At 34.9% G+C, this 23,897-nt stretch overlaps 3 protein-coding genes across 17 annotated transcripts in view; 1 reads left to right on the forward strand and 2 right to left on the reverse strand.

Moving 5' to 3' along the window:
- Positions 1–772, reverse strand: part of NSUN3 (NOP2/Sun RNA methyltransferase 3) — a 75,497-nt gene extending 74,725 nt beyond the window's left edge. For 2 of the 3 annotated variants that reach the window (XM_032150367.2, XM_032150368.2), the window contains exon 1: positions 632–772. In XM_032150367.2, coding sequence (XP_032006258.1) covers positions 632–643 — 12 coding nt within the window. In that variant the 5' untranslated portion in view covers positions 644–772. The remainder of the gene's footprint in view (positions 1–631) is intronic. The other variant, XM_058437635.1, reaches the window with a different exon arrangement.
- DHFR2 (dihydrofolate reductase 2) lies at positions 303–5,831 on the forward strand. Of its 2 annotated transcripts, none has more exons than XM_058437638.1 (2): positions 303–533; positions 2,168–3,128. In XM_058437638.1, the coding sequence occupies exon 2, from the start codon at positions 2,263–2,265 to the stop codon at positions 2,824–2,826; it is 564 nt and encodes a 187-aa protein (XP_058293621.1). In that variant the 5' UTR covers positions 303–533; positions 2,168–2,262; the 3' UTR covers positions 2,827–3,128. The 2 variants fall into 2 exon arrangements, with proteins under 2 accessions (XP_058293621.1, XP_032006264.1); XM_032150373.2 differs by lacking the exon at positions 303–533 and adding an exon at positions 853–1,023 and having other exon boundaries at positions 2,168–5,831.
- Positions 3,899–23,897, reverse strand: part of ARL13B (ADP ribosylation factor like GTPase 13B) — a 77,114-nt gene continuing 57,115 nt past the window's right edge. For 4 of the 12 annotated variants that reach the window (XM_058437630.1, XM_032150364.2, XM_058437633.1 and 1 more), the window contains 5 exons: positions 20,923–21,031; positions 17,375–17,600; positions 14,230–14,346; positions 12,877–12,945; positions 7,961–10,600 (listed from right to left, as the gene is read on the reverse strand). In XM_058437630.1, coding sequence (XP_058293613.1) covers positions 10,524–10,600; positions 12,877–12,945; positions 14,230–14,346; positions 17,375–17,600; positions 20,923–21,031 — 598 coding nt within the window. In that variant the 3' untranslated portion in view covers positions 7,961–10,523. Of the gene's footprint in view, positions 3,997–6,464; positions 7,635–7,958; positions 10,601–12,876; positions 12,946–14,229; positions 14,347–17,374; positions 17,601–20,922; positions 21,032–23,897 lie in introns of those variants that run through there. The other 8 variants (XM_058437626.1, XM_058437628.1, XM_058437627.1 and 5 more) reach the window with 6 other exon arrangements.

Here is a 23,897-nt window from a genome sequence, read left to right on the forward strand (position 1 = left end):
GCTCCTGTAGTCCTAGCTACTAGGGAGGCTGAGGCTGGAGGATCGCTTGAACCCAGGAGTTCAAGGTTACAGTGAGCTATGATGGAGCAGCTGCATTCCAGCTTGGGTGACAGAGCAAGAACTTATATCTAAACAAAACTAAAAAGTCATCGTGGATGCTGACATCAAGAAAAATTGGTGAAAGGTATTTGAGAACTCTGTACTATCTTTGCAACTCTTCGTTATTTTCAAGTGAAAAGTTAATTTAGGGGGAAAAGTCACTCCAATTTCATCGTGAACTTCCTTGCAATTGTTTCCTTTATTCATCCAAGAAAAGTGTATTCAATGCCTACTATGTAACAGACACTGTTCTAAGCTCCCGGGATACCGCTATGACACAGAAAACAAATCTCAGCCCTCCAAGAGCTAGAGGGAGTGGGTACTACAAGTCTGCGAGCTGGACGGAAGGGACTCAGCATTACTGCACTCAGCATTATTTCAGGGTTTGACAGTAAAGCCAAAGAAACGCTGAACTCGCGAGGGGAAGAACAAAGGTGATGTTCCCCCATCCCAGCACCCTCCCTCGCCACCTCGGCCGCGTCCAGAAGCGTCTCATTCAGATAGAGGTACCCAGCCGCGTCCCAGGTCTCACCCGGGTCAGCATTGTCCCGCTGAGAGCTTTCAAACAACAGGTGTACGCGAATCAGCATCAAAAAGCCTCCAGGGAACTGAAAGAACAGTCTGACTTCCGGGATTCACGGGCATCCACTTTCATTCTCACGTTTCCTCTTCAATTTCTCGCGAGATACTGATTTGCTCGCGCTGTAGAATTCTCGTCGAAAAGGCTTAGCTCCCGCGGGAGAGTTCGCGCGCAGTAACTTCCGGTAGCTGGTAAAGGCTGATACTTCCCAGGATGCGGAGGTAGCGGGCCGGGGCCAAAACGACTTTCGCTACTTGGATTGGTTGGCGTAGCTTTGGGCGGCCGGACCTTAGAAAGTCACATATCTGCACGCCTGTGTGGCCCCACCTTCTGCGGATGCTGAGGTGGGAGGATCGCTTGGGCAGAAGTCTGAGGTTGCAGTGACCCGTGATCGCGCCACTGCGCTGCAGCGTGGGCGACAGAGCGAGGCTTTGTCTCAAAAACAAATAAATAAAAAGATAGTCGCATATTGTGCTGAACAGTCTGTATATGCATGGGGCTCAATAAAAGAATGAGTTTTGGGGTTATGTTGTATGATGACTGCTTTAAAATATTCTCAAAGCGAAGCTAGTTACTGACTTAATCTACCAAATCTAATGACCCCTGTTAGCCTAGACATTCAGTACCCAAGGATAAAAGGGTGGAATATAATGAAAAAGAAATTAAGTCATGCTTTTCCCCAGACCTGGCCCATGGGGATAATCTCTCCTTCTTTTAATCGAGTGTTAAATGATTAAACTGAAGTAGGCATGTAAAGCGGTTACGACAGTGATTAGGAAACAGTAAATGCCCAAATGTTAGCTGCTGCTATTATTTTCACTATTGTGATCATTGTGATTTTTGTCGCGTTGATACCAAATGCGTGAAGACCAAAAGGACCCTCCACTGTAGCCTCCCCACTTCACCTTTACAAGGAGCAATGTTTAATGGTTCTCCAAGGAAGATGTTTATTACACCTATTTTGACACGAATAGAAGTTTATTTGCTCTTTTGGTGTCATGCTTCAGTAACTATCATTTGTAGCAGCAATCAGCAATTAGAAAAAATCGGTTTGATATGGTCCCTGATATTTAATAATCATTTTGAGTTGTTCCTTGATGCTCATATCAATATACGTACATGCTATAGGTACGAGTCTTATATTCATGTAAAAACAAGTCTTTCCCCCAATTCGATTTGAAGCTTATTTATTTATTTAAACAAGTTTCCAAGTCAACTGAAAAATGCATCTTATTAGAATTTAGATTTGGTACAAAAGACAATATGATATTCAGGAATGAAATGATGTCATCTCTTGGATGCCCTCTGTTTAATGTTTATGGAAAAGTCGGTCTAACCTTTCAGCCTCTGTATTTTTTTTATAATTTTATAAATTTATATTTTATAAATATATTTTATATATTTATATATTTTATATAATTTATTTTTCTATGCTTATTCCAGAATGTTGCAATTAATTAATACAGTGGTATTGTATTTGCAATGTAGACACGTAAAAGAATTTGAAGAAGGGAATTTCGCGGCATTCTTGGCCTGGCTTCCTGGTGTAGCCAGCAAGCTCGGAGGTGCTAACCGCTGCTGTCATGGTTCGTTTGCTAAACTGCATCGTCGCTGTGTCCCAAAACATGGACATCGGCAAGAACGGGGACCTGCCCTGGCCGCCGCTCAGGAATGAATTCAGGTATTTCCAGAGAATGACCACAACTTCTTCAGTAGAAGGTAAACAGAATCTGGTGATTATGGGTAGGAAGACCTGGTTCTCCATCCCTGAGAAGAATCGACCTTTAAAGGATAGAATTAATTTAGTTCTCAGCAGAGAACTCAAGGAACCTCCACAAGGAGCTCATTTTCTTGCCAGAAGTTTGGATGATGCCTTAAAACTTACTGAACAACCAGAATTAGCAAATAAAGTAGACATGATTTGGATAGTTGGTGGCAGTTCTGTTTATAAGGAAGCCATGAATCGCTCAGGCCATCTTAAACTATTTGTGACAAGGATCATGCAGGACTTTGAAAGTGACATGTTTTTTTCAGAAATTGACTTGGAGAAATATAAACTTCTGCCAGAATACCCAGGTGTTCTCTCCGATGTCCAGGAGGAGAAAGGCATTAAGTACAAATTTGAAGTATATGAGAAGAATGATTAATATGAAGGTGTTTTCTGGTTTAAGTTGTTCCCCCTCCCTCTGAGAAAAGTATGCATTTTTACATTAGAAAAAGAGACTTTTGTTGACTTCAGATCTATGGATAATTATTTCTAAGCAACGTGTTTTTATTCCTCACTAATCGTGGCTATATCAGATACCATTTATGAAACATTCTTGCTATAACTAAGTCTCTCCAAGACCCCGAGTCACCAGCACCTGCTACTGTGAGCTGCCATTCCACACCCATCACGTGTGGCACTCTTGCCAGTCCTTGACATTGTCGGGCTTTTGTAATGTTGGTAGTATTTATTAAAGATGAAGATGCACATACCCTTCAACTGAGCAGTTTCACTAGTGGGAAATACTGAAAGCTTCGTACGTGTATATCCAGAGGTTTGTAGACAAATGTTGCAGCCTTGTTTTTAACAGTGAAAAACTGAGAACAACCTGGAAGTCCAGTGATGGGAAAATGAATATATTTCTGTCTTAGATTGGGGAACCCAAAGCAGATTCCAAGACTGAAATTTAAGTGAAAGCAGTTTATTTGCTAGGTCATACCAGAAGTCATCAATCGAAGTATGGAGAAATGAAACTGAGAAGGTAAAAACCAGTTCAAAGTCAGTGAGGAGGTTCTCATTGGTAACGAGCTCCATACTGCTGAGATACAGGGAAACGGAGGGGAGAAAGCTAGAGTATTTAATCCCCCACTCCTTGGTTGTCAGCTCCCTGTCCTGTGTGTGGGCAGAACGTACTCCAGCTACTCAATAGCAAGTTCCAGGTGTTTGCTGAAAGAAGCTGCTGGAATGTACGGGAACAGTGAATGCCAAACACTTAAAGCAATTCCATGTTTAAGTATGTAAACTCTTCATACTTTTTTTCTTTTTAAGACAGAATTTCACTCTTGTTGCCCAGGCGGAGTGCAATGGAACAACCTTGGCTCACGGCAACTTCCGCCTTCCCAGGTTCAAGCGATTCTCCTGCCTCAGGCTCCTGGGTGACTGGGACTACAGGCGCATGCCACCACGCCAGGCTAATTTTGTATTTTTGGCGGGGACATTCCATGTTGGTCAGGCTGGTCTCGAACTCTCGACCTCAGGTGATCCTCCTGCCTCGGCCTTCAGGGGTACTGGGATTACAGGCATCAGCCACTGCACTTGGCAGATCTTCATTCTTTTAGTAAAAAATATAAAGCCACACATGGTTTATTTGAAATATTTTATAATTTAAAAAACTACAGAAGCAGGAAAACCAATTAGAAGTTCAAGTGAGGGATGATGATAGTTGGAACCAAAGGATTGCATGTAGTAAGAAATTGTGATTTAAGATATATTTTAAAGTTGCAAGTAGCAGGATATTCTGATGGAGTTTGACTTTGGTTTTGGGTCCACTGAGTTTGAGATGCCTTTGAGAAATGAAAGAAGTAGAGAATTAAAAGAAAAACTGGCCAGGCATAGTGACTCATGCCTGTGGTCCCAGCACTTTGGGGAGCTAAGGTGGGTGGATCACTTGAGACCAGCTTGGGCAACATGGTGGAACCCCATCTCTACAAAAGATACAAAAATTGGCTGGGCATTGTGGCACACACCTGTAGTCCTGTCTACTCGGGGGGCTGAGATGGAGGGATCAATAGAGCCCGTGAGTTCAAGGCTGCAGTGAGTCGTGATTGTGCCACTGCACTCCAGCCTGGGTGACAAAAGAGACCCTGTCTCAAAAAAGAATCTAAAAACAATGGAACCATGCCTTCAGAATTCTGTAAAGTTATTTTCAACTGATAAATCTATATTCAGTCAAATAATCAAGGGTGAAGGTAAAATAATACACTTTTAGACAAGCAAAGACTCAGGGGTTACATGTACCCTTTCTTGGGAAGCTATCGCAGAAAATACTCCAGCAAAATGGAGGAGTACACAAACCAGAGAATGACGTGGATCCAGCAAATAGTATCCAACACAGGCAATATTCCAGCTATGGAGCTAGCTTTAAAAAGAAACAGTAAAAATACTAATAGGTTAGCTGGGTGGGATGGCCCATGCCTGTAGTCCCAGCTACTCAGGAGGCTAAGCGAAAGGATGGCTTGAGCCCAAGAGTTCAGAGCAGCCTGGCCACCATAGTGAGATCCCTTCTCTTAAAAATAATAGGTTATTGGCAGATTTGGGGCATTTGGAAAGAAGTGCTTTGAAGATAAAGCAAAAGTAAAAAATAAACAAGGGGGAAGGGTTGGTTAGGCAATCATTAATTCTAGGGCAGGAAGAAGTACAGGATAGGAAGTAAGAGCATCATATGCTGTTTTCCTCAACAATGGGCAATATGTACATAGTCATAATGATGTGGTGACTGCTTAGCCCCTAAATCTGGTAACTACTTTGGGACAATATGGGAGGAAAAGTGAAGATAGTGATGGTGTAAGAGCTAAATCCTCATCTGTCGTATCAAGAAATCACTATATAATGTATAACATAATCAAGAAATGACTAAGTAGTTACGTGAGAAAAAAATGGAACATTGCTAGAAGAGTTAGAAGTCATTGCTCCGGAGAATTAGCAGGGATGGGGCAGGGGACTGTTAGGATGCATTATAAACTAAAGAGGCTTTTAAAGATTACATGTATTAATATATGCATTCACTTGAAAAACTAAAAAAATAGTAATTTTTTAAAACCCATGGAGGTAACTACCAGAAGGAAAAACTAAGAGAATGAAAAGCGCTTTCCTCTGGAAAGAACAAGTGGCAGCACTGCTGTTTTCATTGTATGACTTTTGGAGCCATTTGATTTTACTTAACCATTTTCATATATTTATTTAATAAAAATAATTCTATCTTAATAAAAAGTTACACTCATTCATTAAAAAAAGAATTTTAAGACTGTAGTAAGAATGACAGTTTATTTCTGTTAGAGAAAGGCAATGTGTTATACTTGGAAAGAGGTCATATTAATTTTATCACATATTTTTGGGACTCAGCATCTTTATATTTTCTGATTTTAAATAAACAACTTTGCTTATGAATTTTGTCTGAATCTCTAATAATCTCCTTATAATGCCTAATTAATTATGCCCTTAGTTTGGGTAGGTTTTCAAATCTTATTAGTTCTTTTTTAGATTACCGATCATGTCCACTTATCTATAGGTGTCTTAGTATCATTTTATTTATATTTGAGATAACCATGTCAGATGTTAAAACACTTTCTCAATTTTTCTTATAACCATTTGACTTTAAGTGTGAAGGTATCTTAAATTTTTTTTGTGCATTGTAAATTGAGTTTATTGATTCCACTGCTTTCAGGCTTATACATTTTTTCCCCGAGTGAAGCCACTTCTGTTTCTCCCCTTACCTTTTCATAGTTTAATCCTTTATGTTTAACCTCTTAATCTATCTAGAATCAATATATGTGTATCATGAGAATGTTAATGGATTTTACTCCCCATCTGCACCCCAAATAGCTACCAAAGAACAAACAATTCTACATTGAGTTTTAGGAATAAAAGCTGTTAGCAGCAAACTTGAATTAAACCACTGCAGACATAAGACACCGAGCTCACACAAATAACATAAATCACGTTAGTTTGTTTTTTGTGCTTTTTAAAATGTTAGTGTTAAAGAACCAAGCAGCTTAATAAGGACATACCTCTAGGCAGGAAACAAATTTTTACATACCTAAGCAATTTTATTGTAAGGTCAGTTGATCTAAGAAGTATTTCAGAGTAATTTATGCAATAACTCCTAAACTATGTTTTATGAATTTTCATATTTATATAAAACATGTGTCAAAACCCTTCATGTTCATATAGAGGTTTATGTTGTCAAAAAGGTAAGGACAGGCTTTTCAGTAAAACCATATGACATCAAGAGAGCGCTGAGCTCCTTAAAATATATGGCAGAAAAACACAACAAGAAAACACAACAGGAAACCTGTGATCAATGCTACAGAACACAGCATAGTTATAGGCAATCTTAGGCTTAAACATCAGGTGAGATTCTCATTTTACTAAAATTCAGGGCTCCAATGTGGTCTGTACAAACTCCAGCAGACAATCCACTGTGTCTAGGAAGTAAATATAATGACTTTTATTTTTATTAAGCTTTATGTAGTCTTTTAAAATTTCTTTTTTTAGGGAAGTGTATTTAAGATGTACATAGTGCAGTAGAACAAGTATGTTAACTGTTATGGGCTGAAATTTGTCCCCCCAAAATTCACGTTGATGCCTTAACCCCCAGTACCTCAGAATGTGACTATATTTGGAGATGGGCCTTTAAAAAGTTAAGTTATAGGAAGTCATAAAAAGAGGAAAATTGAACACACAGAGACAGTGGGGGTGGGTGGGCAGTGGAGAAAAAAGGCCATTTGGGGACACCAGACAGTGTCTATCTATCAGGCAAGGAGGGGCCTCAGGAGAAAGCAAACCCACCAACTTGCTCTCAGACTATCAGGCCCCAGAACTGAGAAAACAAATTTCTCAGTTGTTTAAGCAACTTGTTTAATAAAGTTGTTTAAGCAACTTGTCTGTGATACTTTGTTATGGCCACCCTAGCAAACTAATACAATAACATAAACATCAATGTATATTAAAAATATTTTCTGATAGAAGATATAATAATAAAAACTTGGAAACCACTGATCCACTTACCTAGGTTGTAAATGATTTCCTCATCCACACACAGAAGGAACTGACAACTTATGCCCTCAACAAGCAAATGAACTTTTTTCCTATTTTCCATTTAATTATAAGCTGATCTCTTTCATTGAAGGAAGTTCATTTCTGGCTTTCTTTTTTTTCCCCCTCAAAAAACAGGTATCTATTATTCTGTTTCTGTAAAGATAAAGGATTATTGCTATTTTGATAACCTATGCCATGCTTAATTGAAAATTTTAAAATATTTGAATTTGTTCTTTGGATCAGTTGGAATATATTTCCTGATAAATTAATAAACCATTATTAGCAGAATCTCAGTTGCAAAGCATATTCCACTTAGCAAAAAAATTTACTAAGTGAAGCCAAGGATGATAAAGTTTATAAGCTACAGCTTTATATGTATAAACAATTTAGCTTGTGAATAGCTTTTGCTACCTAGAAGCATTTGATTTCTTTAGTTGTATTCTATAGGTGAACTGCTCCAGGCTGTTCACAGGTTTTACATATTAAGGGAATTCTAGTTTTCATCTGGCATTTATAAAAGCACTTAATTTTAAACTTGCAGAAAACATGGTACTTAAATAATTTATACAACATTATAAATTTGCCTCCCTCACTACAAAAGTAAGCCAAACTACATTTCTTTCTAGTGTTGTTTCTATGCATAGTTTTATATTTGAAGTCACAGTTACATACAATATCATGTATACTACAAAATGTGCATTTTACACATAAAGGCACATAACAGCATCTTTTAAATAAATAAAAACATTATCTGTTGACCAATAGCTTTAACACAAGACAGACATCAAATCCTCTAACATCATATGGTGAAATGCTATTTGTAGCTGCATTTAAAATCAAAAATTCTTTCCCACATACATAAAAACTTGCAGAGAGAAAAAAGTTTTGTGTGTAAAGTATCAAAAAAAATGCATTATTTTAATCTACTGATTTAAACTGTTTTTCAATAATCCTATTTTAAAATCTTTACCTATTTTATTACCCAAAGGAAATCATTTAACTCTACCAATTGAAAACAGAATATTGATATAAATTATTTTTATTGTGTGAAAATGTCAAAATTCAGAATTAAGAATAAAAGTATAACATATAACAAAATAGGCATTTAATTGTTAAAATACACCTGGATTTACAAAACATTTTTTTAAATGTTTTTAAAATGCTTAAGGAATAAAAATTAATTTTTTGAGAGAGCTAGATAAAACGTGAATTCTATATTATATTTAATTTCAAAATCATTTATTTTTCTTAAATGAAGCCAGTAGCTACACTATAGTAAACACAGATAGAAAACACAAATTTTAAAAACACGTATACTCCCAAACGAGATAAATATTAAAAAGATGGCAAAAGTATGAGTTTAGTTTTAAAACTAAGTAAATGTTACAAAAAGCTATGCAATTTTCCCTCTAAAATCCTTTTCAAAGTTTACATTGTCTTTTCGTATTGCTTTTCATCACATTTCAGCCACCTCTCAAATTTAGGTTGTTACGAATTTTAGATCTGAAATCAAATGCTTTTACCTCACTCAGTGTGGTTGGTAAGTCCCATGTACAAACTCCAAGAATATATACAATGTTGACTAGAGTACAGGTGACCTGATTATTAAAGTTCAGTGAGTTAAAAAATGTGAATAAAATCTGATGTTCTGAAGTAAAATTTTTAAAGTAAATAATTATATTAAATGACATAAAATGTACTTAATGTTATCAGATACTAGTATATGTCTGTTGTGTCAGTACAAGTTACCAAAAGCACCAATCTTAACAAGGTGGTATAAAAATCATTCTGTTTATACTATTTTCACTGGATATAAAGGTTTGTTTTCAATTAAATGTAACATTATGAATCTATTATTAAAAATATACATCTAGAAGTCAGTCTAAATGCCAAATACAGAATCTTATGGATGCCATTCTTAAGTGGAACAGAAGTGCTATCATCTTAAATTAGGAAATTATTTTGGAATTATTTATTTATAAAAGTAATTTTGGGCCAAGATTTTTATTCTCATTACTTTAGTACACAAGCTGTTTCCCAGTTGTAAAACAGAAGTCTCTGGACCTGCAGTCGGTTTTCCAGTCTTTCTGCCTTTAATTTCATAGTTTAATTTCAAGGCATGAAAGAATTAGAATCACCTAAAAGAGTCACTGCAGCTTCTGATGGAACAAGGGAGTATAGGCAACACCTTGATCTCTGAAAGTGTCTAACCTTTAAAATAGGACTTTACTGAGACTTTTAATAGTATCTCACAGAATGTATTTTGATTAATTTCAAAAACATTTAGGTACAAAAGGTATTTCCAGTCTCATTGAGTACTGTTTTCAAATCATATAATTGTTAGAATAAAGATCTGAGAATCTACTACTTCAAAAATATATTATTTTTACATTAGGTCAAATTACGATGTACACTTAAAAGAACAATGCATTACAAAACATACCTCAAGCCATATAAATATATCCTGTTTGTATAGTTCATGTCTAAAAGTAAATCAACTCTATTTTCCAGACATAATTTAAACAAATCATCTATAAAAAAGGTATATAATCAATATCATAGTAATTAAAATTTTTAAAGATTTAAAAAAATATAAAAATAGTTTTAAAATTTTCGTTATAAATTCCTAGAAGTCCCCCTTCTATGTGCATATATCTTACAAAAAATATTTAATATCTAGAAATATAGGCTATTGAACAAATAGTAAAGAAAGTGCTGAGTCCATTGGCTCTTTTTGTAAAGTTTTCCTTCAGAAGTATGCTCACAAGTGGGGATGTATAAACCAGAGTCAACAGTAAATCTTGCTAATTTGGTCCAAATGTTGATTTCATGTACTAGTCATTGTGATTCTTTTATTTTTTTAACCATGAAAAACACAAATAAGTAATTATCAAGTCAGGTCCTTGAGTATTAATCTTCTCACTAAAATTGTTATGGTTATCTTGCCCCAGTCATCAATTTACAACATGTTTCTTCTTCTGAGAAAGAAGAATGTCCCAGTTCACCTTGCTGATATTAAGAGAACTCCTCCATACGTCTTGTTTATGAGATCACATCATGAGCATCACTGTTAGGTTGCTGTGGCACAGCCAGGGGAGGGAGTGGCTTCCCATAGAAATCTAAGAAAAGAAAGAAAACCAAATGCACAAAACAGTTATGGTAAATCAAGATTTTTGACACAGTTCATTATTTTTTAGACATTTAGACATTTTAGACATTTCCAAAGAGATAAACTTACAGAATCTTGACATGTCTCTCTAAAACAGATTTCCTTCTCTCTCGTGCATTTTAAATCTTAAGAGATGGCACCAACATTCCATCCTGTTGAGCCAAATTATACTTTTGCCTTCAATCCACACATGCATTAATCTTATATTACTTATTATAATGGTTAAAATATTCCTTCCTTATGTTATACTCTCCAATCCAATTTCCATTCCTTACTTCTTACTTTGACTACTGCAATAGCCCCCAAATTTGGATTCTTACCCCAAATATAGCCACTATCAAGTTTGTACTTTACATTGCAACAAAAAACATTTTTCTAAGCACCAAATATAATGATAGCATTTTCCCTTTTAAAAATAAAAGCATTTCTTTAAAAGTTATACCAAGTTCAGACATCTTACCACATATATGAAGCCTTCACAATCTGGCCCTAAGCCATAACTCCACTTTCAACACTCTCTGTAATTTTATATTTTCTCTTTCTTACCCACTCAATGCACATAAACCTAATCTCCTGTCACTGGCAACTTCATGTTATTCTCCAACTAAACAATATTCTTTCCTACCTCTCTACCTTGAAATAGTCTGTTTCTTCTGCTTACTGACTCTTCTCATTCTTTGAAGACCTTTTTCTAATGCCACTTTCCCTAACTGCTCATGTACACAGTACTCCAACTGTACACCATAGAACTCATTGTCATATATTCTACAGTAAGCTGAAGAATTGTCCTCTCTATACAGTAGAATCCTCACAAAGGCAGAATGTACATCTTATTCATCTTGTTATTACCAATGTTTTAACAAACAAAATACTTGTATGTTAAATGAGTTCAATAACAGAAAAAATATGTCATATGAAAAATTGGTATTTTTTCTTCATATGTATGTGTGTACATATAAATATACACACTAACATTACCTAGTTTTCTGACAACATAGTGAATATTTATATTGACAATGTATTCTAACATACGCAAGTTCACTAAAAGTTGTATAATAAAGAAATAAATCTACTGTAGTCAATATAAACATCATGATGTCAAGTCAGTAAACTAAACAGAGATATGAGATTTCACTGAAAATACCATTTCAGTAATTCTGATGGAGTCTAAGGACAAACTTTTCTGTCTTTAAAGAAAAAAATCCATGAATTTTCACTAACGATTATCAAGAAATATTTCATTACTGACCTAAATAGAATTCTGGGGGAAAAAAGCAAATAGCACATTTATATTTATGTACCTTTTAAATAAAAATATTTAAACTGGTTTGATATAATTTCAAATTATATGGTAATGCTTTTCTAAAGATTAAACTTCTGAGTTTTTCCTAGTAAGTGAAACCAAGTTCTAGACTAGGTAAACACAGAGCCGTCAAAAAAGGAATAGGATGTTCTTAACAAACAAGTTTATTGAACTACATTTATCTATAATTCTTTTGCATTCTAGAAATATTTTACTGAAGGGACCTAGACTGATGGTCTGTAATCAGAACTTCTCCCTGTTTTATAAGGCAGTTCTCTACTTCTCCTAAATATCCTTCCTCTAGTTTTTGCGTCCTAGAATTCTAATGCCATAAACTAGCTAGACTATAGCATATGTTATATTCAAAGAAAACTGTTCTCTTAATTCAATAAAAATGTTAGTAACTTTCTACTTAGTCAAACTTTATTAGGTTTACTGATTCGATCTCTGATTTTATAAACTGTGTTGATCTTTACTTCACTTTAATATTCAGCAGCTGGTTGTCTTATTAGGAGTAGAGAGAAAAATTATGTGCCATTATCATTGAGTATATTGAGCATATACAGGAAACAACAGCTTTTTAACACTTAAGTTATAAATTCTAATGTCTCATAGTTAAATTATTTTAAAACCTTTCCTTTTTATAACTCCTTGTATGACTATATCACGGATAATAAACACAAGCTATGATTCTTTTTACCTCTGTATTCTAAGGTAAACACCAAATTAAATAATACAGATGTAAAGCATACTTAAGAATAAAAAATTAAATAAAATGAAAAAAAGACGTATAATGAAAAAGGATGGCTATGGATTTGACAAGCTTCTAAAACTAAAACATAAGTTTGTTGAAGTTATACGGTTAAAGAAAAGTGAATGTAACATGTACAGATGATATCTGAAAACCAATCCTTTTGCATTACCATTATGATGTGTTTCACCAAGAGGCTCAAGTTTTGGAAGTCTAGTGACTTTAGGGGTTCCCCAGCCAACTAAAGAAAAAGAAAAACATTTAAAAAACACTGTTAAACAAAGTTTCTTTAGGTCTGTTGAGAGGATCCCTCCCTGGAAAGGAAGCATATGTAACATTCAATGTCAATTCAAATATATTGAATGACAGTATGGAAAGCCAGAAACCCATTTTAAATGGCTTCTATATTTTAAAATGTAATTATAGGCTGCTAACATCTGCTTTAACTTTTCAATAACTTTTAATAAAAACTATAAGCACCTTCACCACTATCAAAAACAAACTCATGCTATCATTCTAACTCTAGGCAGAAACTAAATATTTTCTTAATAAATAGAATACTGGAAATGAGTCTATAAGAGATTCTTAAAATGTTACCAAATAATTTATAAAGCCTTGTAGCAGGGATATAAGGGCACTATAGACATATTTATCTAGTCATTACATATTTACTGACCACCTATAGTAGGTGAGGTGTTAAGCTTAGTGCTGAAAAGTTACTCACAATTATTGTGCAAGTTAAGTCCCAGTGTTTTATATGCATTACTCCATTTAATCCTTGTAACAACTTAGGACATGGGTATGTATATTGAAAATGTATTAGAAAAAATTAATACATCTTGGTTTCAAACGTTAAGTTTCAGGATGAAAGATCCAATTTTTTTTTTTTTTCCCCCGAGATGGAGTCTCACCCTGTTACCCAGGCTGGAGTGCAATGGAGTGATCTTGGCTCACTGCAACTTCTCCGTCCCAGATTCAAGCGATTCTCCTGCCCCAGCCTCCCGAGTAGCTGGGATTACAGGCACGTGCTACTACACCCAGCTAATTTTTTTTTTTGTATCTTTAGTAGAGACGGGGTTTCACCATGTTGGCCAGGTTGATCTTGAACTCTTGACCTGGTGATCCGCCCACCTTGGCCTCACAAAGTGCTGGGATTACAGGTGTGAGCCACCACGCCGAGCAGGTCCAATGTTTTAAAAACTCATGTTAGCCATCCATCATGAAACTTAAATTAACGTGGGTACTGATATTTCAAACAGAACTTGAACATATTCTAGGAAATACTGGGTAAAATTTTCTTAATCGTTTTTACTTATTTTTTTCTTTATAAAACATTTTTTTATTCAAAAAAGCAATGGACATTTTTGTTAGCAAATTTTGTCCAAATCAGAGTAAAAGATTCTTCTTCACAAATATACGAGATAATGAATATACAGAATAAAAATGACAAGATTCCTTTTTTCTTTTTTTTCTCTGTTGTTTAAAGCAGCATTTCTAAATTCAGTATCAGTATCAATTTACTCACCAGGAGGAGGGGGTGGTGGTGGTGGTGGACTCTCAGGAGCACAGTCATCTATATTAAGTGGTTCTACTCGGTGGTTCCTTTTCAATCTTAGTTTCTTAGTTTTCTTTTTACCATTAGCTACAAGAATATAAACATGAAACTTCATGTCTTTATGAAAAAGTGCACTTTTATAATAGAAAACAAAGAATACAACAAGAATATTGATATTATTAACAAAAAACATCTTGACTAACTTTGGAAATTGTTACAATAACCAAATGTGTACTTGCATTTACTAAGAATATATTTTTTAAGTGATGGCTTATTGAATGAATGAATGACCAATGAATATGATACAAAGAGCCAAAATTCTGTATTTTAATTTCTGAGAGGTTTTTCAGAATACAAAAAAATGTCATATGACACAAACATAATTGTCTAATTGCAAGAGTTTACATGAAATTCATAATAATCTGGGAAAAGAAGCTATTCATTACTGTGTCACTCAGTATATTTGATTTTTCTCAGTGGGATATGTAGAATGATTCCAGGTATAAATAGTCCAAAAATAATCCTTTGAAATGTGACCTAAAAGGCCCTAAACAAATCTAAACATGTTACTTATTTAAAATAACCCCTACAAGGCTATGCATGGCAGCTCACACTATGCATGGCAGTAATCCCAGCACTCTGGGAGGCTGAAGTAGGAGTAATGTGTGAGCCCAGGAGTTAAGAGAATAGTCTGGGCAACATAAGGAGACCTCATCTCTATGGGGAAAAAAAAAAACCAGCATGGCTTTGTTTTCATGTGCCTGTAGTCCCAACTATACAGGAGGCTGAGGCAGAAGGATCACTTGAGCCCTGGAATTTGAGGCTGCAGTGAGTGTGACTGTGACACTGCCATCCAGCTTTGGTGACAGAGTGAGAACCTATCTCAAAAAAAAAAAAAATCAAATAAATAAATAAGTAAATAAACAAATTACATAACTCCTAAAGAAGGTAGGCCCAATACAATACAAACATGTAACCAAAATCACATTAGGACTAGCAGAACTGAATGTGTTCTTTCTTTTAAAAATTATTTACATATTTTAACAAACACATGTAAACACTTTAAGGAAATCTATGTTAATGTACAAATTTTAATAAGGTAAATTAGGATGACATAGTAGTTAACTAAATTTAGAACATCAATGTTGCTGCAATTTTTTTTCCTCACTCTCTGCCCAGGCTGGAGTGCAGTGGTGCGATCTTGGCTCACTGCAATCTCCACCTCCCAGGTTCAAGGGATTCTTGTGTCTCAGGCTCCAGAGTAGCTGGGATTGCAGGCAGGTGCCACTACACGCTGCTAATTTTTGTATTTTTTTGTAGATATGGGCTTTTGCCATGTTGCACAGACTGGTTTCGAACTCCTGACCAAGTGATCTGCACTCCTTGGCTTCCCAAAATGCTGGGATTACCAATGTGAGCCACCCTGCCCAGCTAATGTAACTGCAATATTTCAAAATTGCCGTGTGTGTGTGTGTGTGTGTGTGTGTGTGTATGCAATGTACTTTCTAAATGGGAATTACCTGTAACATAAAATATATACAATATCTGTGAAGCCTACAAAGCAATAAAAAATACAATCACACTTAGAAACAAATTATTATTCTAAATAAATTAGTGTTGTTTGAAACATTTCACTTTATATAAAAACAAATAGGTCTTTGTACAATTAAAGTGGTAAGCCTAACAACTGGAAGAATAGATCCACAGGTTGTGGAAGAAAACAACCACCAAATGGTACTTTAGGGTAGGTAGTTCAGGATCACGGAAAAGCACAGGATGTGGATCAGATGATCTGGACTGGGGTCTCAGCTTACACAGACAGATATATGATCTTAAGTTACTCAACCTCTTCAAGTCCCTGGTTTCTTCATTTATATAATGGAACACTATACCCTGGGATTGCTATGTGAAATAACAAAATATTATGTTGAATAATATAGTGCATACAAAGGCATGTTTTAAAGTATAAAATATAATGTTAGTTATTATTATAGTTACATGATTTACTACCTGAGATCTCCCTGTGCTATATTTTCAAATCATTTGCCAAAATCATTTTGTTCTTTAACAAGCAGTAGAGAACTATTTAAAAACTTCGTGACCACTGTAATAGGTCTACTTCCTTTTTAACTCTGCTGACAGTTACATGGGTATAAATATGACTGCCCTAACTTCCCAATTGACAAAAAGCATAACTTTCAAATCTAATATTTTCATCCAGCAAAATATCCATGTTAGCTAATCTGTATCTCAGGAATTGAAATCTTATTTTCATAAGCCCTGTGATACTATAAAAATTTCTTATAAATAATGAAGCCATATTAATAACTAAAAATGTCAAGGAAGCAACAATTATAGGGCATCTCTCATGTGGCTGACACTACTAGGAGTAGAGTTATTTTCTAAGTAACCCTAAAAATCTTGTGAATAAAGACAATGTTTATTTGCATTTTAGAGATGAAGAAACTAAGACTAAAGAATGTTATATAACTTAACGTATATCTAGTAGATAAGAGAGTCAAGATTCTATCCCAAGTTGTCTGATGCCAAATGCAGGCTATATCCCTATGATACCAAAAATCATGAACGTTCTGTTATATAACATAGCCAGTTAGAAAAAGAAAAGCAATTATGAGTTGAAGATTTTTTGTGATATTAAAATAAGAGAAAAATGGCTATTTGACAAGACATTTTAAAAATGTTGTACCGATTATGTTTGCAACCTACAGCAATAGCCAGTCAATAAAGGAAATGATGCTGATGTAGCATTGATGAGCCTTAAAAAACAAACAAAAAACCTTAAGATGTTAAATTTATTCCAAGGATTCTTGAGAGCTATGCTGTATCCCAAATTTATGAAAATAAAATTAAAAATGGAATTTTCTGCTGAAATCCTTATAAGTTACAAAGGACCACATTTTAAGTCATCATGGAAAAACATGTTAGGAACAAACTGGCTGAATAATAAAAGACCTTGAGAAAATCATGGTAAATATGGCATTTGAAGACAGAAAAATATTGAAGTACTCGTTTATAAAAACAAACATAAAAAATGAGATGAAGTATAAGTTTTATTTATATATACATAATTACTTTAAATAACTAGATTTATTACCTGATTCCAGTGATGGCCGGTGTGTCTCATCTTCATTCTCTAACTGCTGTGTTAATGCCTCCTTGTAATTTTCTACTAGTGCAAATTCATTATTTTTTTGGCCATTGTCATTAACCTGGCCTTGTGTCTCTATTTGCTCATGCTCCATTTTATGTTTCAGGTGGCAGCCATCACTGTCTTTCTCTGTTTTTTGCTTTTTTCTCTCTCTTTCAAGTTTTCTTTCATTCTAACAAAAAATAAAATACATTATCTTTACTATGATGGTTTTATCTAAGATAGTTTTAAGGGAGAAGAAATCAAATACCTTAACAGCATTCTGTAACTTCAAGGACACTGTGAGACTTCTATTTTAAAAATGATTTCATGAATACATCATTAAAAGATGCTAAGTGTCAAACATTCAGTAAACACAGAAAGTATAACAAAACAAATATTACCAGTAATTCCACAATCTAGAGATGACTACTATTCATCTGTATTATTCCGTATATAATCTGTTCAGTATATAATCACTAAGAGATGATTTTCTCTGCCAACTCCCACACATACATACATACATCATGTACATACATACATCACCCAGAAACATACATAAATGTATGTATCCATATATACTTACGTATTTGTTGTTTAAACAAAAAAGAATTGAAGTTTTTATTGAAGAACATACATTTCTTTCCATGCCAATGAATAGATAAAGTGCTCAGAACAGTGCCTTACACATAGTAAATGCTACATAAATGTTAGATACAATTATTTTCATCAATTATTATTTTGAATGTTTATAGCACACCAATTCTGTGTCAATGAACAAAGAATTTATTTCCAATTTTTCACTATTTTAAAAAACAGAATCATCCTAATAGTTTTCTATTTTTTTTAGATTAAATTGCTAATAGTAGAACTGTTGAGTCAGTGGGTAGGCAAATTTAAAAATGTCACATATAGTTACAAACTTCCCTTCAGAAAAAATGAATCAATGAACCTCAGGCAAAGGGTTGGGAGAGTGATTTTTTTCTACATCATATTCAATACCACATATCATGATTGACCTTTTACATCTCTGCCATATTAATACATATTTTTAACTTAGTGTTATTTTCATTTGAGTTTAAGTTAAAATTTTTATTGCTAGCAAAAATGAACTATTATTGACTTATTTTTTTTTGTTTGTTTGTTTGTGTTTTGAGATGGAGTCTCACTCTGTCGCCCAGGCTGGAGTGCACTGGCGTGATCTCAGCTCACTGCAACCTCCACCTCTCCAGGTTTAAGCAATTCTCTGCCACAGTCTCCGGAGTAGCTGGGATTATAGGTGCGTGCCACGCCCGGCTAATTTTTTGTATTTTTAGTAGAGACAGGGTTTCACCATCTTGGCCAGGCTGGTCTTGAACTCCAACCACCTCGGCCTTCCAAAGTGCTGGGATTACAGGCGTGAGCCACGGCGCCTGGCCACTTATTGACATTTTTAATTTTTTTTTAGGAAACTGCCTTTGGTAACCCAATGCCCACTTTTCTATTAGATTCTCATTATTTTCATAGTAATTTGTAAGAGTTCTTTTGTGCATACGTGTCACTAGGACTAGTCACAGAGTCACATAAGACTATGCGTTCTATTTTTCACTAGAGTTTGTTTCTTTTCATTTTTGCTTTTTAACTTTGTAGAATAGCTCTTTTAAAATTGGGTAACATAAGATCTATCCACCTTTTTCCTTTATGATTTGTGGCTTGATTGTCCTGCTTTGAAATTTTTTCCTCCTCCAAGCACATATAAAAACTTATTTATATTATCTACTAGTAACTTGACGACTTTCACTTTTTAAAACGTATTTAAGTTTTTGATACTTTTGGAATTTAACTGGGTATACAATATTCAGTAATTTTCCTTTTTCTAAATGGTTATTAAGTTGTTCTATTATTCTTTTCTCTCAGATTTGAAATGTTATCTTTATCTTGTACTAAAATGCTCATATATAAATAAGTTTATTACTATTCGTTCCATTGATCTGTCTGTCTCTTCTGGAACCAATACCTTCCAATATCTCACCATTTTAATTATCTGCGGTAATAATAAAAAAAAGTTAGGTGCTTCTGTACCAAGAAACATGCTAAAAAAGTTTTGTGGGGAAAAAAAGAGAAAATCTGTATGGTTAAAAAAAAAAAAAAAAAAACTATGGCTAATTTGCTTTTATTTCTTTACTGGCCATCTTCTTGAAATTATTATAGTTTCAAAGCATAAGTGTACTTTCCCCATGCCACTTATTAATTTGGGAACTTTCTATATGTGATATATACTATGTCGTACACCACTATTATTAACTTCTATACATTGTGGGAAATATGGTGCTGGGAGAAGCACTAGAGCCTTCTACATAATTTATACCCATGGTACTATAAAATAATTAGCCATTATTTATAAAGCAAGCCTTATTATACACAGAGAATAATTGTTGTTTCAAAGTAAAAAGTACAACTTGACCTCTTCTCTCTCAATATTTTTAAAAGAACATAAAACAAAACTTGACAAATATAATATCTGATAGCATGGAGACAAAACAATAGCTCATGCTATTAAGATGGCCTTACTATAATTAGAAAAGCACATATTTAGGGTGAATGCAATGAGGTTAATGAAAGATTGAATACAATTAAACCTCCTGGTATCCAAGCAACTTAAAAACAAATGTCTCATATTACCAACTATTTTGCAAAATAAAACAATACCAAAACTATCCAATCATCTTCTTACCTGCGGAGCTGCCTCCCTCCTCAGTAGCAGCCCCAAGGAAGTTTAAAAAATCATCCACCTTTCCAGATGAACACCTGTGTGGAAGGAGGTAGTGACAGGGGAAGGCGAATGGGGAATATACAGGCAGGACCAGGAAGTCAGCCTAAGGTTTAGGAAGCAATGCCTCAGAAGAGGCATCGCTGCTGCCAGCCATTAAAGCAGAGCCAATGCAAACTCTGGACACGAGCAGAAAATGAAAACAAAGACATAGATACACAGACGCGCACACACACAATCCCTTAACTTCTTCATAATTAAAATCTACAAATTAATGTTGGTAAAATTTCTGATTTAAAATGTAAATAAATGATATTCAGATATAGGAGAATTTATTGCAGTTTCAAACATCCTTAAGTATCCTGGAAAAATAGAAAATTGTTTATGCACCCTAATGCATTCTAAGTAAATATTGCAGATGGACAGTAACAGCAATACAGAAACACAGAAAATGTAAATAAGAGTAAATATATTATTACTATATGAAATAAATGACAAAATAGATTTGTCAACACAGCAACTATAATAATTGCTACAGTCAACTTTTATTTATTGTTACTTAATTCTGAAGTCATATTCCCCCTTTTACACTGGATTCAAACGTAATTTAAGAGTAAGAAAAAGCAGTAAACCTTTAATCAGTCTCTCATGTTTAATTTCTTATAGAAATAATCTCTCTGAAGAAACACTTCTGTTTCCCTGCCTCCTTTCCCAAGTTCCAACTTATAACTTAAGATATAAAAATTACATTTGCCATCATTCATACCTCAATGATTACAGATGCTATTGGCTGGAAAGGATTCGTTGGTTCTGGGTCCAGTTCAGCCAGACCACTGGTTCCATCGAGTTCAGCCTGCTCCTGTTCATTTTGTTTTCTATCGTTTGAGGAAAAATAATTGAAATTTCCTTTGAGAAAGTGCTGAACCATGTTAAAGAAAACTGCAATAGGTATAAGGCTATTACATGTAGTAATTTAAACATCTGGACATGGTTTTGAATTACTGGGAACATTTCAAAAATTCTTATGCAGGTAAGAGGCTGCTTCCCCCCATGTAAAGACTAATCATTTCAATTAAAAAAAAATGCTGATAAAAATGACATTTCATATGACTGACTTCTTAATAGCAACAGTGCAATTATTCTTCCATGTGCCAAGGGTATTACTGATCAACTTATTAATTACCCTCCAAAATCAATGCTGTCCTCTTTACTGGTGTTAACAAATAGTAATTATTCTTTTTTTTTTTTTTTTTTGAGACGGAGTCTCGCACTCTCGCCCAGGCTGGAGTGCGGTGGCACCATCTCGGCTCACTGCAAGCTCCGCCTCCTGGGTTCACACCATTCTCCTGCCTCAGCCTCCCGAGTAGCTGGGACTACAGGCACCCGCCACCAGGCCCGGCTAATTTTTTGTATTTTTAGTAGAGACGGGGTTTCACCCTATTAGCCAGAATGGTCTCGATCTCCTGACCTTGTGATCTGCCCACCTCTGCCTCCCAAAGTGCTGGGATTACAGGTGTTAGCCACTGCACCCGGCCAAATAGTAATTATTCTTATTAACTCTTTTATTAAGGGCTAAGTCTTCTCTTATAAAACTAGGAAAACGTTCCTTCAATTCAACCTATGTTTTTATTTCTGCATAAACATGTTTCTTGTTAAGTATAAAAGAATAAGAGACTAGAATATCTACAGATTGATTCTATAGAAGTATATGACAGAGTAGTAATATATTTTATCAAGTTGCATATCATATTTGAACTAGATAATAACTTCCATAATAGTGTTGAGTGGCTATAAAAATAAGTTACCATATGTATCATTCAGATTAAATAAGTATTTCCATATTAGTTACCACTGAACATTTACTATCTCTGTGATTTAATGTTGTTCCATACATGATGAGTAATGTTATTAAGATGAGCAGCTGGCTGGGTGCGGTTGCTCACGCCTGTAATCCCAGCATTTTGGGAGGCCGAGGCGGGTGGATCACGAGGTCAGGAGTTTGAAACCGGCCTAATCAACATGGTGAAACCCTGTCTCTACTGAAAATACAAAATTAGCCGGGTATGGTGGTGCATGCCTGTTATCCCCATTACTCGGGAGGCTGAGGCAGGAGAATTGCTTGAACCTGGGAGACAGAGGTTGCAGTGGGCCGAGACTGCGCCATTGCACTACAGCCTGGGCAACAAGAGCAAAATTCCGCCTCAAAAAAAAAAAAAAAAAAAAAAAGAAAGATGAGCAGCCAAAGACCAAAAAAAAAAAAAAGAAAGAAAGAAACACAAGTATTGTGGATCTTTAACTGGACTGTAAGTACGGTATAGTAATATAAATGTTCATTACCATAATATTTACTAGCTGTGTTCTAGATGGAAATACATATCCTTTTATTATGAACCTAGGAAGCCAAGATTTGGAGATGTGCAATTTACTACTTCTGTGACTTTGGACCTGGATCTTTTGAGCCTTAGCTTTCTCACAAATGTGAATAAAAATAACCACTTCATAGAGCTGTATCAAGGGTCAGATAAAGTAATATATGTGAGAACACTTTGTGAATGAACTTTCTCATAGGATAGTCATTGTTATTATGTTATTTATTAGTAAGCATCTTCAGGAATACAGTATTAATATATTATTTTTACTTGGCATGTTTTACTGTTTTTCAAAAACACTAGAAATGACTATCTGAACCAATTAGATTGGATTTAGTGAAGTAAAAAGGCTGTTTTTAATCACCCATCTCCGAATGTCAATTTACTTTTAATTATGGAGTATTGGCTCAACAGGAGAGGTCTCCTCAAGAGGAGAGGTCTCAGACCACAACTGGCATGGATAAAGAGAAAGAAAGAAAGGGTAAGGAGTATTGGAAGAGCCTGCCATAACATGATCTAGAATATCATTAGGGAAAGGCAAAAACGTTTAAAAAGTTACTAACATTAGATTTCTTTTATGCAACTCAATTTTTTTGTTGCTTCTGTCTTTATTTTCTTAGTGGAGAAAAAGGAGTTTTCACATAAGTATGGCCATATATTTAATTTTTATAAATATTATATATAAAAGGTATACTTACATGCATGATTGGTTGTACTGAGTTTTATATGATAAAAATACATACTAAGAAGAAAACAAAGATTCTCACAGGAACTAAAACCTTTTGTCAACAGCTGCCAAAATCATTCACTCTAATCTGTCTTTTATATAAAGAGATCCCTAGATGAAAGACATGCTCATATTATTGAGCACTTGGGGATAGACAGTCATTTCTATAATATTTCTCTAAGTCCTATTGATGAATTAAATGAAAAATACCAGTTATCAGAGGATTTCCTTCACAGTATAAGGAAGTACCTCATAATGGGGTCACCAAGGGTAGTGGGTTCTTGCCCACTGGGCTACAACTATGTTAAACTACATAGAAGGCCAGATGGAAGGCAACTATGGATCAGATTTTGCTTGAGTTGAATGATTCTCTAGCAGCTCACCTTCTATCCTTGCTGAAACTAAAAAGGTTCCTCAGTCTCAACGTTATTGACATATTAAGCCTGATAATTCTTTGTTGTGGGAGACTGTCCTGTGTCATAGGATGTTTAGCTGCATCCCTTGGCCTCTACCCAATAGATTCCAAGTAGTACACCACTCCTCCCCCTAGTGGTGAAAACTAAAAATGTCTCCAGACACTGCCAAATGTTAAAAACTACCCTGTGCATTGAGAACCACTGCACTAAGGTACCCATAAGCAATCAG

Source organism: Hylobates moloch, unplaced genomic scaffold (assembly GCF_009828535.3).
Source record: "Hylobates moloch isolate HMO894 unplaced genomic scaffold, HMol_V3 SCAFFOLD_4, whole genome shotgun sequence".
NCBI lineage: Eukaryota > Metazoa > Chordata > Mammalia > Primates > Hylobatidae > Hylobates > Hylobates moloch.

What these genes read in the sequence shown, in the direction of transcription:
- DHFR2 (XM_058437638.1), top strand. Translation starts at nt 2,263, where the DNA reads ATGGTTCGTTTGCTAAACTGCATCGTCGCTGTGTCCCAAAACATGGAC.